Source organism: Orbilia oligospora (genome assembly GCF_000225545.1).
Source record: "Orbilia oligospora ATCC 24927 unplaced genomic scaffold scaffold00083, whole genome shotgun sequence".
NCBI classification, from domain to species: domain Eukaryota; kingdom Fungi; phylum Ascomycota; class Orbiliomycetes; order Orbiliales; family Orbiliaceae; genus Orbilia; species Orbilia oligospora.
The window spans coordinates 1,763,001-1,779,779 of NW_011645640.1; the positions used below are offsets into that span (position 1 = coordinate 1,763,001).

The window sequence follows — 16,779 nt, forward strand, 5'->3', positions numbered from 1 at the left end:
GTTATGTAGCGTTTCTATAACGGATAGAATGTAGTTACATTGATCAAGATGGAGAACTGTGAGTGGCAAGAGTCCAATTCATGGAGGAAATGCACTTGCTTGGTTATGTCAACAAATCTCACACTGACCTAGCCTAAGCCATGGCATGGCTGCAGTTCCTTGGTCCGGTAGAACTACCTATCCAACGCAGCCATCACACAAACCAAGGAAAACGAGAAGGAGAAGGAGAGAGGGGGTGGGGGGGGGGGGGTTACTATGTAAGGTACTATGTAAGGAGTGAGGAACGGTGGTGGTGGTGATGGGGTTAGGAGGAGGAGCTAGGAGTTTGATGTTTGTCGTCATGGATAGGTGCGTGGTGAATGACGTCGAGCTGCATAACACTGACCTGCAGCGTTCAAACCCGGGTTGTGAATGGCCTTTAGCTTTGTAGCTGCTCAAGTACCTAATGTGCTTACCTAAGCCAATATACATATTAAGTAAGTAGGTAAGTATAGGTAAGTACTTAAGTAGTTAGCACTTAAATTAGATAAAATTAAATTAAATTTAACCAGCCACTAGTCTCGGGGCCAGACGCCAGCGTGCTGTGTATCCTACGGTCGATCTAGACGCGACAGTCCGAGCATCGCATCTTGCTCAGGATGTCATGTTAGCAGGGTGCACATGATGGTGAAGTCGGCCGCCGGGTCCCTAACAGTATTAGATGGTTCTCGGCCGTCCATGCAAATCTGTTGCCCGTGGACTCCGCGGCGAAACTTAAAACCCACCACACCTCAACACAATCACAACAACATAGCCACGAGAGAAACGACCAATCACAGTGCAAACTAATAGTTAACATTTGATTTGTGTGAACTCTCTTGATCTTGGTCTATCGCCAGGATCCTTGGAAGCCATGCAACTCGGGGTGCTAAACCCGCGGAACCGTTATAGGGGGGGCCTGCCGCGTTCCTGAATTTCGGTCATCGGAACTCCGGGTAACGAAATGTACCCGCAGAAAGCATATAAAATGGCTTGGTATACGTACCAGCCCCGAGCATTGATACATGCGTTAGTTAACAATATATACCTCCTAGCTAAATACGCCCGCCTATCTAGGTACTTTCATAAAAATACCTATACATTGGAAAAAAACGATTCCCAAGTAGTTGAAAGCCGTCAGCAATGGATCATCACCCTCCTCCTCCTCCTCCTCCTCTTCCTGGTACTGCAAAAGACAACGAAAAATTACAATTCGACAATATCAATGAAGACCCTAATCTTGCCGTGACTGGTGATGACGGTCTAATCCAACATGAGGAAGATCAAGTTCTCGAGCTTGCCCGAAAATTTACTATTAGATCTATCCAAGGTTCCCATGAATCACCGTTCACTGCACCCCCAGATGGACCCCTAGACCCTAAGAGCCCCAATTTCAAGGCCAGAGAATGGGCCAGGGCGTTCTACAATGTTAGGTACAAGTCAGACACTGGCGTTCCTCCTAGGGTTGCCGGTTTGGCATTTAAGAATCTAAATGTTTGGGGGACGGGATCAGTAACAGATTACCAGTCGAGCGTCGGAAACGCTATATTCAAGCTTCCGTCCCTACTCGGCTATGGCCAAAATAAAATCGACATTCTTCAGGATATGAATGGCCTTTTGCTTCCAGGTGAAATGCTTTGCGTGTACGTACTACAACCTTGGATATACAAGAAACAACAACTAACAAAGATGACCAAAACATAGCCTCGGCCCACCAGGATCTGGGTGCTCTACATTGCTTAAGACGATAGCCGGGGATACACATGGCCTCAAAATTAGTCCAGGGTCACTGATAAACTATCAAGGGATCACTCCCCAGAAGATGACAACGGCATTTAAGGGCGAGGCTATCTACACGGCTGAGGTTGACGCACATTACCCTCAGTTGTCTGTAGGCGATACTCTCTACTTTGCCGCTCTAGCTCGTGCTCCAAGCACAATTCCTGGTGGCGTTGATCGCAGTGTATATGCGACACACCTGCGGGATGTCATCATGGCGATGTTTGGAATCAGCCACACTATCAACACTCGGGTCGGTAATGATTTCGTCAGGGGTGTAAGTGGGGGTGAGAGGAAAAGAGTCACGATTGCCGAGGCGAGTCTAAGTTACGCTCCTTTGCAATGCTGGGACAACAGCACAAGAGGCTTGGATTCGGCCAATGCTGTAGAATTTTGCAAAACGCTGAGGACCCAAAGTGACGTATTCGGGTCAACAGCTTGCGTGGCTATCTACCAATCCCCACAGGCGGCTTACGAAGTGAGAGAACCCTACCTCCTAAGACCGACACCTGGATACTAACGCCTTCCACTCAAATTAGTTTTTTGATAAAGTCACAGTTCTTTATGAAGGCAGGCAAATTTATTTTGGGAAAGCCACAGACGCAAGAGCGTACTTCGTTAATCTTGGTTTTGATTGCCCAGAATCGCAGACGACACCTGACTTCCTAACCTCTATGACCAGCTCTACCGAAAGGTTGATCCGGCCAGGTTTTGAGGCAACTGCCCCACGGACATCTGATGACTTTGTGAGACGCTGGAGAGAGAGCATGGATTATCAACGCCTAGTCCAAGAGATAGATGACTATCACGACGAATATCCTTTCGACGGTGAACATCTCCAGAAATTTTCCGGGTCAAGAAAGGCAGAAAAATCTAACAACCAACGCGAAAATTCGCCGTATACCCTATCATACATATCGCAGGTCAAACTTTGTAATTGGAGAGAGTTACGGAAACTGAAGAACGACCCATCTATCCCAATCGCAATGCTAGTCACAAATATCTTTGAAGCCTTGATCATTGCTAGTATATTCATAAACTTGCCCCAAACGACGACTTCGCTTTACCCTCGGGGTGTTGTGCTATTCATGATGATCCTTTTAAGTAAGCTTATACCACCTCTTCTTTTCTAATTTGGGATGACCAAACAACTAACAAAGACTAGATGCATTCTCTTCTCTAATCGAGATCATTTCATTATACGCCAAACGTGCAATTGTCGAAAAACACAACCGTTATGCACTTTACCACCCGAGCGCAGAAGCTTTGTCTTCGTTCATCATGGATTTACCCTATAAAATCACTAACGGCCTGGTAACCAACGTTATTTTGTATTTTACAACCGGCCTACGCCGTGAACCAGGCCCGTTTTTCTTCTTTTTCCTCATATCCTTTACTATGACGCTTGCAATATCCACATTTTTCCGCTTCTTCGCCTCAGTAACGAAAACTGTCGATCAGGCGATGGCCCCTTCATCAATAATCATTATCGCCCTTGTTCTATACACTGGATTCTCAATTCCAGTCCAGTATATGAAAGGTTGGGCATCTTGGATCAGATGGGTTAATCCAATTAGTTACGGGTTTGAAAGCGTCATGATAAATGAGTTTCACGGCCAAAACTATCTGTGCTCCGCATATATTCCTTCCGGTCCAGTATATGATGCCGTGAATCCCGAACAGAGGACATGTGCATCGAAAGGATCTTTGCCGGGGCTCAATGTCGTCAGCGGAACGGCTTACATTCAGACAACTTTTGGGTTTCAGGAAAATCATAAATGGCGTAATTTTGGAATTCTAGTCGTGTTCGCCGTGGGGCTCATGGCTTGCCATCTTCTTACAACAGAGTTAGTGTCATCCGAGCGTTCGAAAGGTGAGGTTAAGGTATTCAAAAGAGGTAAAGTTCATAGTGCAAGAAAAAAATCAGAACGCGGGGATGAGGAGGCAGGTAAACCAATACCCTCACGTCGCCTAGGACATGACGACGGCAGCCGGACCCCCCCACCTCCCGGGAAGCAAAGTTCAATTTTTCATTGGGAGGATGTTTGCTACGAAGTCCAGATAAAAGGAGAAACCCGAGTCATTCTAGATCATGTTGACGGATGGATCAAGCCGGGAACACTGACAGCCTTGATGGTAAGAAAAATATATTGATGGGTCTACAAGCATCTTGTACTAACTTTCGGGCTTGTAGGGTGTATCTGGGGCGGGGAAAACGACTCTGTTGGATGTCCTTGCAAGTAGAACTACAACCGGCGTCATTTCCGGGAATATGTTCGTAGATGGACGTGATCGTGATGAATCTTTTCAGCGGAAAACTGGTTATGTGCAGCAACAAGACCTACACCTTCATTCATCAACAGTCCGAGAGGCACTAAAATTCAGCGCCTTATTGAGACAACCTCCGGGTTACTCCTACCAGGAAAAACTAGATTATGTGGATTACATTATCGATTTGTTAGGCATGGGCGACTACGCCGATGCAGTTGTTGGAATACCAGGATCTGGACTGAACGTTGAGGAGAGAAAGCGTTTGACTATCGGTGTAGAACTCGCCGCACGGCCAAAATTACTGTTGTTTTTGGACGAGCCGACGTCTGGGCTAGATAGCCAAACTTCGTGGTCGATCTGTAACCTGCTGGAAAGGCTGACGGAATCCGGACAAGCGATTTTATGCACTATACATCAGCCCTCTGCAATGCTCTTCCAACGATTCGACAGGCTATTACTACTAGCGAAAGGTGGTAAGACAGTTTATTTCGGTGAGGTAGGGAAGAACTCAAATACACTCCTTGACTACTTCGCTCGCAATGGTGGCGCCCTTTGCGCAAAAAATGCAAACCCTGCCGAGTATATGCTGGAGGTTATTGGTGCAGCTCCTGGTACGCATTCGGAGATTGATTGGCCATCAGTGTGGAAACTGAGCCCGGAGTATCGTGAGGTCAGACTGGAGCTAGCAAGACTTAGAGACCCCGCCGGCAGCCCATCTGCGGTTGCAGATGAAGTTATTTCTGGTGTCCAACAATTCGCTGCCCCTTTCACAGCGCAGCTCTTTCTGGTCTTGAAAAGAGTCTTCGAGCAGTATTGGAGAACTCCATCTTACATATATTCCAAAATGCTGTTAGCTGTCGGTTGTGTAAGTAGGGTCCAAATGTGGCATAAATTCTCGGATACACGTGCTGACTTAACCCACACTTCGGGGATGCAACAGTCTATGCTCATAGGATTTTCATTCTTTATGAGTGAAAATACTATGCAGGGCCTAAACAATCAAATGTTTGGTGTCTTTGCCTTTATTTTTGTTATTATTACTGTTATTATGCAAATAATACCAGTCTTCGTCACTCAAAGAACACTCTATGAAGCCCGAGAGCGACAATCGAGAACTTACAGCTGGCAAGCGTTCATCCTTTCAAATTTAATAGTTGAATTTGCATGGAATTCTGTAGGTGATCCTAAAAATCTCCAAGTGGGACAAATACTTACGGGGGATAGGCAACTGGAATTCTATGCTTTTTGGTCTGGTATTACCCTATGGGGCTTTACAGGAACGCGGAGTATACTGATGCAGTTCATGCACGAGGGACACTCGTGGTTCTTTTAATTTGGGTGATATTTATGTTCGCCAGTTCATTTGCGATTATGATGATTTCTGGAATCGAAAATCCTGAAGTGGCATCCGCCAATTCAAACGCACTATCTATAATGGTAGGAATCCTTCTCATTGGCTCGAAGATGTTGGCGATGCTAACCTCTAAAAGATGTATGCCTTCTGTGGTATTCTCGCAGGGCCAAAAACCCTTCCTGGGTTCTGGATTTTTATGTATCGTGTCAATCCTCTCACATATTTCACATCGAGCTTTATGGCCACGACGCTAGCAAATGCGCCGGTCCATTGTTCAGAGAACGAATACCAGGAGTTTAAGGCACCAGATGGATTGACTTGTGGCGAATATTTAGAACCATACTTATCCGAGGCTGGCGGCTACATCTTAGATCCCCTCGCCTCAGGTTTGGAAAGCTGCCGGTATTGTCAAATGGATGGGACAAACGCATTCTTAGTGGGTATCAACTCGGACTTTTCAGAAAGGTGGAGGAACTTCGGGATTGTGTGGGTTTATGTTATATTCAACACCGCTATTGCTATCCTCTTTTACTGGTTGTTTAGGGTTCCAAAGGGGAAGAAAACATAGAGAATAAGATCTGACCCAGATGGGTGTTCTGCAGTGCAAGATTGGGTACTCAGCATATTGTCACGATCCCATATTTGTTGCTTTTCTCTGGACATGTTCTGTCAGCAATATTTGGCAAAATTTTCAAAAATATAAATTTTTAGTCAGATTGATATTGTATAGCTACCTAGTCTCGTTCCTAAACGCCGGCTGGCCACAAGATAGCTACCATGGTTCTAAGGCCTAAATCGAAGTGCGAATTTAGAGTTTTTACGGACATGTAAGACATTATTGTACTTCCTTCAAACTTCCTCTCGAATATTGAACCATCTAAACAGCACTATCCACGTAGACCCCCCTCCTCCTGCTAAGTATGAGGATGCTCACGCAGTATAGAATAGTAGTAGCGTATGCCAAGTATGGTTTATATACAGGCCACTTCTCACTCGTCTGGTCGCTCTAATATTGAATTTGATAACAAAAACTAAAAAAAGGGGAAAGGAGGGAAAATAATATCTGTCTGGGGAATACCATCTAGTAAACCTCATCACTATCCACATTCCCCGCGAAACCGCTGAATTCACACATATAACCAAGAGCCCTAGCATCGACGTTTTGGTTCATCATTGCCCCGAACAAGATTTCCTTTTTAGATGCCATTCCGGCCAGAAACATGTTCTTAAGACAATCCGCCTCCGTATCTAGTAGATTTAATGATTCAATCGAGCCTAATAGACCATCGAAATTATAGCCATCTGCCGAAGTCAAAGAAAGGTTGCGAAGTACAGTCGCTCCTCGCTGAATGATGCGAGCGAAAGGTTGTCCATCGTCCTGATACGACGGCCCTCGACCATTTATAGGCCTCGCAACTTGTTGTTGGGTGCACAAAAAATATACCAAGCGAACAAGACTATGTGAAAAGCCGTCTTCTGACGACAGCCACGACAGCGCAAGGTGAGAATCTTCTTTGGCAGCAATTCCAGAGAGTATCTCTGCTGCAAGCATGCCTTGTTCTAGATAAGGCTTTCGGGCCTCGACTGCCTGAGGTAACATCATACGCACGTTGTCGGCCACGGGAATGGGGGATATAGCTAGAGCAAATGAACGTGTTAAAAGATCCCAAGGTCGTTCCGTGACTGGCTCCGAAGTAAAAAGCTCCTTGAAGTAACCCCGATTAGGATCATCCCGAACTAGAAGCTTCGCTAAGCTATCAACTGCCGGGGGCAAATAACGATGTATTGATGGGTGATAAGACGCAAACATGGGCAGAGGTCTTCCCGAGGAATATGGGCTCGGTTGTGGTGCAAATGATAGAATAAACCTCAAGAGCCCGAGTGCCTCCTGCTTCCCAGGTAGAATGATTGACTGCGAAAGGTTGGAGAGAAATATTATCATGTCCTTCATGAAGTCAAGCGTATTATTGTTTGACCGGAGCAGCAGCTTCGTTCGGCATATTACATCAATGATGCTAGCGACGAACTTTATGACACCTCTTTCTGCTAAAGGGTCATGGTTGGATTCGAAGAATGACAGGTTGCGGAAGATCGTTGTTATAGCAATAAGCCTGTCAGCGGCTCTATCCAGCTCGTACGAACAGCTCCCAACCTTTGGCACAGCGAGTAGAGTGTTTGCTTCTTGCCGACAGCCCCGAAGAACCTCTTCATAGGGCGGGAAAGAAGGCTCGATGTCCAGCACCACAACATTGTCCCTCAATAACGAGACTTCTGATTCCGCCACATCTACAAGGGTCTCTACCAGGTCTTCACAGCTTTTCAGGGACAAGGACCACTGTGACTCAACGGAGACTGTTACAAGAGTATCCAATGCCAACCTGATCTCTGCCTGTAGCCCTGACTTTAAACTCATAGTCAGAGCATGGACATCGATTATCCCTAGTTCGTTGAAGGTTGGGACGGTGGGGCGTAGGTGCACGATCTCTGCCCCAATGCCGCTCAAGACTGCAACATCAACGCCACCATGCGTATCCAGCCCGCGTACTTTTGGATTAAAGTGAAGGTTATGTTTCTCCCGAGTTGGAGCCCCAGCAGGCTGAGCGATATCGGGTGGCTGGGGTTGTCCTGCAGGGGCTGGTTGGAGTTGTTGGCTTTTGGTCGCAATTTGGGGGTGATTAAACTGGGTGGCACCCGATACGGTTGTGGGGGGGTATGCTGAATGGGTGGGAGCGGGTGGGATACTCTTATTCCCGGGTAAGCCGCCTTGGAACTGGGAATTTTGGTTCTGAAAGGCACCTGGTGAGGGCGTTTGAAAGTTGCTTGTACTGGTTTCCTGGGAAGGCTGTTTAGCTGGGCTTTGAGAAGTTCCTTGGGGCTGCTTTCCCATCCCTAAGTGTGGAACTGGATTTGCATTCAAAGCTTGCATTGGCAGATTATGTTGGGCCTGAGTACTTTTCCGGTATGCATCCTCAAACGGTGCCAAATTGTTCTGGTAGACTTGGGCTAATTGCTCGACAACACCGGAATGCAACTCTGTGTTCAGCTGTAAGCTCTGTGCGACAGAATGCCATTGATTTGTTGCTGTTATGCTCCGATGGCCGCCAAACCGTTGGACAAGTAAATACAGAGAAAACAAGTGGATTTGACGGTCTCCCAAGAGGACGGCGAGACTTGTAATAGGTGTGCCTCGTTTCTGCATAAAATCCTGCAGGGATCTCGCGAATTGATCAGGATTCGGGCCACCGCGTCCTGTTATTTTGGTATTCGGGTTTGGATGGGACCCAGGTAATGTCGAGACGGTGATATTTCTTCCATGGTGTTGTATCATTGGATTCTGCCCCTGTATTTGAGTTGACTGTTGCATCATTTTTTGCTGCTGTTGTCTCTGTATCTGATTGTACATCGCTTGGGCTCCCGGGTTAGGTTGGAAATTCTGGGGCATATTCATTGCCTGATTCATCCCATTCGGAGGCGAGAAAGCGCGCTGGCCTTGCATTGTGAAGCCAGAATTCGGTTGTGGCTGTTGAGGGAACCCGTGAGGAGTAACGCTACGAGTAACGCTGTGCTCAGAGGTTGGGGATCCTTGTTGAATGAACATGTGCTGTTGGTTAGCTGGTGAGAATGGACTCGGGGATTGAGTAGCCATCCGCTTAGGCGGAGGAGGCTGACCGGGGCCAGCAACGCTACTCGAATTCGGTGTTTTGTAAACTTGGCTCTGCATGATAGGTGATGGCGTACCATTATTCGGAGCACCTTGGCTGAGCTGTGGAATAAAAGAAGGGGTTGCACTAAGAGGCCTCTGAGGTACATTTGGGTTTCCAGCTCCGTAAAGATGATACACCTGGTTGCTGGGAACTTGTCCGACGCCGCTCTGTGGGGTTTGAGAACGAGAACCCGGCAAAACACCTGGAGTTTGACGTGGTGATAAATTGACAGAATCCTCGCGCGGTCGCGCTCTCTTGAGAGGAACCACTGAATTCACATGATAAGATGGAGCCTGGAACCCTGGCGATGGGTGTCGAGAGTTCCCATTGTGCATCAGCGACGCGTGCGGCGACTGTTGGGTGATGGGAGAATGCTGCATATGCTGGTTTTGCTGGTTCTGGCCCTGCTGGCCCTGCTGGTTTTGCTGGCCCTGCTGAAATTGCATTGGATCCATCGAAGATGGCATCATCATATTATTAGAAGCATCCATCTCGACAGGTGTCCGAATAGAGGTCGACGCGTCCGGGTCTGAAACTTCTTCTGGTTGCGTAGGCCAAGTCTGTTCGCACAAAGGTTTTATCAAGCAGCGAACCTCCTCCGCCCTTCGTAGCGAGGCAGGAATAGTGCAACTAGATTAGAATATCGTTGAGGTACATATAGAACAGCAGGGTTCCTCGTTCGTGTCTATGTACTGTGTATTCAGGATGTTCGATTCTTGGGGTGGATGGAGTGAAATGAAATGTAGTTAGTCGATTAGTCTAGCGAGCAACAAGGGAGGTCGAGATTTCGGGTGCCGGACACTGTGTAAACAAACCTCCGACGACCACGCCCCAAAATAACAACGTCACCAACCCACGAACCTGCACAATCAACAGCTATGTCACAAGATTTACCCCCTACCGGAGGATACGGTCCCATTCAATATCGGGTACAGTCAGGCCCCTTTCTTAAACTAAACGGATTGCTAATTCATGCCTCAAATAGCGAAACCTTCCCCCGCGTGGATTTCGTCCCTCCTTTTACATTTTTGCCACGCTTGCGATATGCTCTTGGGGTTTCTATAGAGTCATCGACGGCAATCAAGAGAAGCGGTATGCACTTCCATCGCATAGGAGCTACACCCTATGGCGTTGCTCCATGTTGTCGGGACTAGAAAATTAATTTTCAAATGCTGCTATCCACAGTGAATTGCTACGTGAGAAACGATGGGCTCGCATTCATCTAACGCCAGTACTACAAGCGGAAGAGGATCGGGATATGGTCCGAAGAGTTTGGGCAGGCGAGCGCCGAGAAGAGCTGCTAATGCAGGACGTGAAAGATTGGAAGTTCGGCAGTGTCTACAATTCCAACAGGTACCAGCTCGATTTGAAACTCTTGAATTCGGTCCATGCTCCCTAAATTTAACGCTGTCCTCTTCTTCCGATCACAGATTCGTGCGACCTACATTCGTGCCAACCCCCTCCCAAGTTACCGCCGGTCGGCCTCCTCACGTTGTTCGCGAAACCGGTGATAATTAAGAGTGAAGCCCACCCGATTTAACAAATCCTGGCCCCGAATATAGATAGCCTCGACGTTGGTTAGCTTGTTATGCATCTCAGCATTTTCCTAAAATAAAAAAATCCGTAAAATACTCGGGCTTTAAATCTAACTTGATCTTCAATCGATTAGATATAAATCACAGAGCTGAGCATAGCAAGGCCAGTCTCTAAAATAGCTAAACGCTACACGATAAATAATAACATTTCCCGTTTCCTAGAATCACACAGAAGAAGATAGGGACAGGTAAAATGCTAAAGGCTTTCCTATCCAGGAAATAAAAAGTGAAGCTATGCCACCGATACGCTATAAGAATAACTACTCCAATAACACCGAACGTTATAGGGAACAAGCCAAGGCATTCGCCGAAAAACATGCCGCCAAATCTAAATAATGTTACACCCCACGTTTTTAACAACATCAAAATAAGTATCGTCCTCAAATGTTTGTAAAAACCGCTTGACACCCGTCGCTTTGAAAGTTTGGCTGCCACCCGAGTGCCACCATTTCAGAATCTGGGTTTCGGTGTCATATGCCCACTTCCCGTCTGAAATTACCACATCAAGTTTGTCCCTAGGGAAATGATACAATGGGATGAAGATCTCAGATGGTGATAACTCCGCTGTTGCGATCGCGTTGACCGCTAGAGAGAACACCGATTGTGCCAAATTGAAAGAGTATGCGGTAGTGACACCGGAGATTTTGATAGGAGCTGGCCGGATGAAAGCATCTGCCGCCCTAGTTCCTGTAGATGTACCAATCGAGGTAGAGGAACGTTCAATGGACATCGGTGTATTTGATAGAGTCCTTTTGATGGAATTTGAGTCGATCGTATTGGACGCATCCCTCGGGCTATCATGGTAAGGTTCTAGAAGAGGCCTTCCAGGATCATCTCTTTCCGGCGCGGTATCATCTCTGCCGTAGATACTCAAATCTTCTCCATTCCATTGATCGCCCCATTCATGATTGTTCTATCAACCAGCCCAGCCAGTAAGTGAATGACCGCACCATGACGATAGAAGAAGAAAAACTTACGAGGGCACAATAGTTCCACCAGGTATACGAGGCCAATGAACCTTCCAGTGCGAAATGGTTGGCATCTGAAGCTCGGGTCTGGGAAGTATAATCACCAGTCTTGTACGCATATTTGTCGTCCATATCATAAGGTATCCCAATCTCTGAAAACAAACAAGGCGTCGATCCTATATTATCGAGACCTTCTTGTTTCATGGCAGTGAGTTGTTCCTTCATCGAATTCCTAATAGCTGTCTCGCCGAGTTTAACTGCAAAAGCTGGAGATAAATAACGACCACGTAAGACACCGAGGACATCGACATTGAAAAATCTATTCCTATAAGGTGTAAGCAACCGCCCGAGTATCTTTTGGTAGTTTAAAGGGCATAGAATTACCATTTCTTGGACATCAAGGTGAGCCCATCGTAGTAATGAGGGGCGTAGACTATCCGACCTAGCCCTTTCGTGGCTTCGTCCAGTACCGGGGGTACTACCCAAACCGGAGGTTGGAGTAGTAGTAGTGAGTTTTGATGCATACTCCGAACGCCATGAGCCCAGCGCTTCCAATGATCCATAAAATACGTGTTGCAAAAGACCCCAGCATCGATAACATGCCCAGCAGGTGTTTTGCTAAAATAGTCCGGGCGCAATAGCTCATCCGTTTCTGGGCTCCAAACGCCATGCTGGGCCCAAATGCATTCACCTAGTCTCCACCCCGGGTCTCTTTTCCAACCATACTCTGTATCCGGGTAGTCCGCACCAAGCCACGCAGAGGTTCCCTTCGGGTCCACGAGAATTTTCCCGGTCCGGTATGAGCCCATTGACCCAAGTTCCCAAGTCTCAATTTCACAAGCCCTGCCACTAGCCGTTAAGATCGCTTGCCACGCTGTTGGCGATGTGCCCTTTTGGAGTTGTTGGTCGACTGGGATCTTGGTTAAATCCTGGTACCCAACGAGCCCGTGATTCGGTTCGTTAAAAGACTCCCACCCAATAACAGTTATATCCTCTAGATCACCCGCCTCTTTGATTCTTCGGGCAAGGTGAACGCTGGCATTGATATAGTGGGATTGAAGATAGTCCTGTATGTTCTGCCCATTTATAATAGCCTTGGGGGCGAAATCACAACCCGCAAAGAACAGAGTAAACATAACTTGGCAGACCATCCGGGTATAATTCGTCGCCCATATCATCTTTGGAAACTCGACGGGGTTTCTGTATGTATTGTGAACAAGCGCCGCTTCCGTTACATCGAATGCTCTTGGGTTGAGCCCCGCAGCATATAATGTCCACATAGGCGCCCCAGAACCCCCAGAAAAGCGCGACCACTAGACAACCATAAGGTTTTAATTATTTACCGCAGTCGAGACCTCTAGGAACTACTTACTACGTCCTGGTGCGGGTCTAAAAACACGTAGAATCCATACTGTTTAGCCTTTCGCAAAACCTCGACAGTGAAATTGATGTACTCTTCATCATAGACACCGCTACGGAAGAAATTAGTAAAGCTGGGCCTGCGTTTTATGGTACATCGGGGAACATACGGTCCTCTTGCCTCCAAAGCTTCCCACGTGTACAAGTATCTCAGGGTGTTATAACCCCAATTCCTCAGGCGCCGAAAATGTATGTCAGCATCCTCAAGCGAAAATGGTCGACCAACGAATGATACATTATCACCATCAAAGAACTTATCGGAAACATGCGAAGGTATCTCCGGCGTTTTGGGGAATTTTGTGTCGGCGGCAAGGTTTATTCCTCTAAGTAAGATCTCGCGTCCATGCCGATCTGTGAATCTAGTACCCTCAACAGTTAAACTCACAGGCATGGTGATGGTAGGTACTACAGCTCAAGAGGGAATGCTGGATCAATATAAGTTGGTATGGTAAGGAAGCCGATAGCTTAAGCTGGTATACACTGTGACCAAGGAAGATATTGAGAAATACCTTACTCGTTGTCTACGATGTTATCGGGCTGATGGGCAAGATGCCAAGTACAGCTCGGTAAAGTCTTGGCAAGACCCACACACGAGAAGGCATGTGTTCAGCATTAAACCCGATTGTACCCGAGCCCAGTATAATCTCAGTTAATTTAGGGAAACCCAGGCGCTCTCTTATGAACTAACCTTCTAATTTAACGCCAAAAGATGAAAGTTCAATCAGGGTCGCTCACTTATGGGCAGAAGGTCAGTCTAGGAGTCGCTCCAAACAGAAGCTATCATGTACAACAAACGCCACCGCGTTCTAGAAACCCTCCTAAACAAATGGCTTTTTGTTCTACTAGCATAGCTTACATCATTTGGTGGCCTAAGAGAGGAACGGATGTATTGGCATCTAGGTAGCTTCGGTGACCTTTGGTTAGGTACCGTACCTACCCCAATTATCTGGTTACAGGGCTGGGAACTTTTAAAGCTCACCCAAGGCTCTAAATCATACAACGTATCCTTGTAGGACATGGAGGCAAAACCATGTAGTATTTCCTGGTCACCAAAACCCTTGATGCATAGTACCTGTCGCATCCAGAAAACCACATACTATGAGAAGTGCAGCACAACGAAGTCATGCCCCAGCATTTTACCGGTAAAATTCAAATCTAGTGCAACATTAGCCAGGCGTGAATCGACAATTTGAACATTATTAAGAAGATAGTACTTGTCTGCTTCAGTTCCTCCTTTGACTTGGCTCGAATAAGCATCATCGAGATCGGCTTGTATGATATTGTATCGGTTTTTCCGAACCGCCCGGCTAAGCGTTAGGTTAGTTGCCATAATATAGCACGATTTCAGTCACAACTTACAGCCCCGCCTCTTGCATGATAGCCGCGATTACAGCACCCGAAAGTGGATCATTTCGTACTATCAGTGAGTCTAAGTCACATTCGGGGGATAATGACATTTTTGCGGCAATGGTTGTAAAAATGAGACGTCGCTCACGTCGATCTTTCAGATTGGGAAATTCAATTTTCCTATCAAGACGCCCAGGGCGCAATAGGGCAGGATCCAGCGTATCGGCACGATTCGTAGCCATTATGACTTTGACGTTAGCAGTTTGGTCAAAGCCATCCATCTGGTTTAGAAGCTCTAGAAGAATACGTTGAACTTCTCTATCCGCCCCAGTTTGTGCGTCAAATCTTTTCGTAGCAATAGCATCAATCTCATCGATGAAAATTATAGCCGGGGAGTTTTCCCTTGCCATTCTAAAAACATCACGAACCATGCGTGGACCTTCTCCGAGGTACTTCTGCACGAACTCAGACCCGACGACGCGAATGAAGCTTGCTGTTGTGCTGTTTGCAACCGCTTTGACCTAAGGAGCGGGTTAAACCACAACTAAAGAGTGAGTGACGAGGGCCGGTACTCACAAGCATTGTTTTTCCCGTCCCCGGGGGTCCATAGAGTAGAACCCCACGAGGGGGGTCAATGCCAATCTGTTTATAAAGATCAAAATGTGTAAGGGGGAGCTCGACCGCTTCTCTGATCTCTTGTTTCTGCATATCCAATCCGCCAACATCTGCATATGTAACATCCGGCTTTTCATCCTGCCCAAGCATCGCTATCGATGAGTCGGCTTCTGGGGGGAGGATGTCGACCAAGGCGTTCGAATGACGATGTAACGCGACGGAAGAAGATGGTTTCAGGAGCTCACGGTCGAGAGTCGATAGTATTCGAACAACATAATTAGATCCGGTGGAACTTTGCACAATCCCAGTGCTTTGGCATGTCAGTATGTAGCAAGAGAAGGTGTGAGAGGGGGAAGTTATCAAACTTTTGATCTATCGCCTCCATAAACTGTCCTATCACCAGTGGCACTGATTGGATGCGTTTGATCTCCTCCTGAGCTCTTACAAGTTCTCGTTTCAGACTCCTAATTTTGTACCGTTCAGTAACCCGTATCATCTGCTCGCCATAAAAAGGGAGACCTACCTTTGCTCGTCTTTGATGTATTCTTCTTGAAGTTGAATATACCTTGTAATGAAGATTAGAACCACGATGGACACGCTAATAGCCAGCTGCCAAAGAACATACTCTAAGTGACGTTGCAGCTTCTTCAAAGTCGCATATTCGTTGTCTTCAGCAAGCGTATCGAATACCGAGGCATCGCTAAAGGAAGAAGGAGCCTGCTTCTGCTTCTTGTTCCCCAAAAGATGAGGGTGATTCGATGGGTTTCCGACAGTTGCGCTCGCCATTATAAAAGGTTGAGAGTTTCAGGAAGGGGTGGTTCGTGAGGTTAGTAGAGGTTGGGAGTGTCAGAAGTTAGGTTTAGAGGTGTATGGTCTTGTATTGGACGTGCCAAGAAACGTAATTGGCGGAAACAGAACGACGCTAGATGCCGAATATACCAGACACCAAAACTAAATAGAACAAACAAGCAGGGTCTGGAGATACAAACCCAATCCACGAATGTGTGATAATAATAAGTTGGAACTACATATCAATAAGAAAAATGGAGTTGATGATCTTGACGGAATGAAATTCCAGTAAATTTATATAAACTTCCAATTACATATATATGTAGCTTTTGCAGAAATTTGACATACTAGGGTAGGAATGGGCTGTTTGAAGCTGTTTGAGACCTTAGTAAGTCCAAATTGTGTAATAGACTTCCCAAAAATAGAAACAATATATATACACACGCAAACTAGCACAACATCGCAATCCACTAACTCATATATGTACTGTTAGGATTACAATACAAAAATACAAAAAACGACCTTCGAACAGAACAACCCCCCCATAACTTTTGAACAAAATATCCAAAAACAATAAAAATCAGATAAATCAAAAAAGTAAAAAAAATAAAATCAAAATATCCAAAAAAATAAATTGTAATAAAAATTGATAAATAATAAACAAAAAAACAAAAAACAAATAATTTTGTGATTGTCTACCACACAAAAACGAATTTCTTGTTAAAAATCAAATTAAAATTAAAATAGTTTAATTTAATAATAATAGATAATATATCTATTAGTTCGTTTTTAGATGAATTAGTAATAGTAATTTAAGATTATATCTATTTACCCAAAAACAATAACAACAAAAAAAGATAAAAATGATAAATTTTAGTAAATTTTAACAAAAAAGAATTAAATAAAAAAATTTTAATTTT

At 45.8% G+C, this 16,779-nt stretch overlaps 5 protein-coding genes across 5 annotated transcripts; 2 read left to right on the forward strand and 3 right to left on the reverse strand.

Annotated features, from left to right (window-relative positions):
- Window positions 1–1,161: 1,161 nt before the first annotated feature.
- Window positions 1,162–5,990, forward strand: AOL_s00083g512 (uncharacterized protein; the record flags this gene model as incomplete). The annotated part of the gene is made up of 8 exons (XM_011125691.1): window positions 1,162–1,661; window positions 1,723–2,275; window positions 2,337–2,901; window positions 2,963–3,933; window positions 3,992–4,933; window positions 5,009–5,242; window positions 5,293–5,505; window positions 5,559–5,990. The coding sequence occupies 8 exons, from the start codon at window positions 1,162–1,164 to the stop codon at window positions 5,988–5,990; spliced, it is 4,410 nt and encodes a 1,469-aa protein (XP_011123993.1).
- A 513-nt stretch (window positions 5,991–6,503) lies between these two features.
- AOL_s00083g513 (uncharacterized protein) lies at window positions 6,504–9,617 on the reverse strand (the record flags this gene model as incomplete). Its single annotated transcript, XM_011125692.1, has 1 exon — window positions 6,504–9,617. One exon carries the CDS (start codon window positions 9,615–9,617, stop codon window positions 6,504–6,506), a length of 3,114 nt encoding a protein of 1,037 aa, XP_011123994.1.
- Window positions 9,618–10,004: 387 nt separating this feature from the next.
- AOL_s00083g514 (uncharacterized protein) lies at window positions 10,005–10,644 on the forward strand (the record flags this gene model as incomplete). Its single annotated transcript, XM_011125693.1, has 4 exons — window positions 10,005–10,055; window positions 10,112–10,218; window positions 10,312–10,479; window positions 10,557–10,644. The coding sequence occupies 4 exons, from the start codon at window positions 10,005–10,007 to the stop codon at window positions 10,642–10,644; spliced, it is 414 nt and encodes a 137-aa protein (XP_011123995.1).
- Window positions 10,645–11,049: 405 nt separating this feature from the next.
- Window positions 11,050–13,499, reverse strand: AOL_s00083g515 (uncharacterized protein; the record flags this gene model as incomplete). Its single annotated transcript, XM_011125694.1, has 5 exons — window positions 11,050–11,634; window positions 11,699–12,014; window positions 12,074–13,002; window positions 13,062–13,161; window positions 13,219–13,499. The coding sequence occupies 5 exons, from the start codon at window positions 13,497–13,499 to the stop codon at window positions 11,050–11,052; spliced, it is 2,211 nt and encodes a 736-aa protein (XP_011123996.1).
- Window positions 13,500–14,204: 705 nt separating this feature from the next.
- Window positions 14,205–15,856, reverse strand: AOL_s00083g516 (uncharacterized protein; the record flags this gene model as incomplete). Its single annotated transcript, XM_011125695.1, has 6 exons — window positions 14,205–14,415; window positions 14,468–14,976; window positions 15,032–15,380; window positions 15,436–15,534; window positions 15,594–15,635; window positions 15,696–15,856. The coding sequence occupies 6 exons, from the start codon at window positions 15,854–15,856 to the stop codon at window positions 14,205–14,207; spliced, it is 1,371 nt and encodes a 456-aa protein (XP_011123997.1).
- Between the last annotated feature and the right edge of the window lie 923 nt (window positions 15,857–16,779).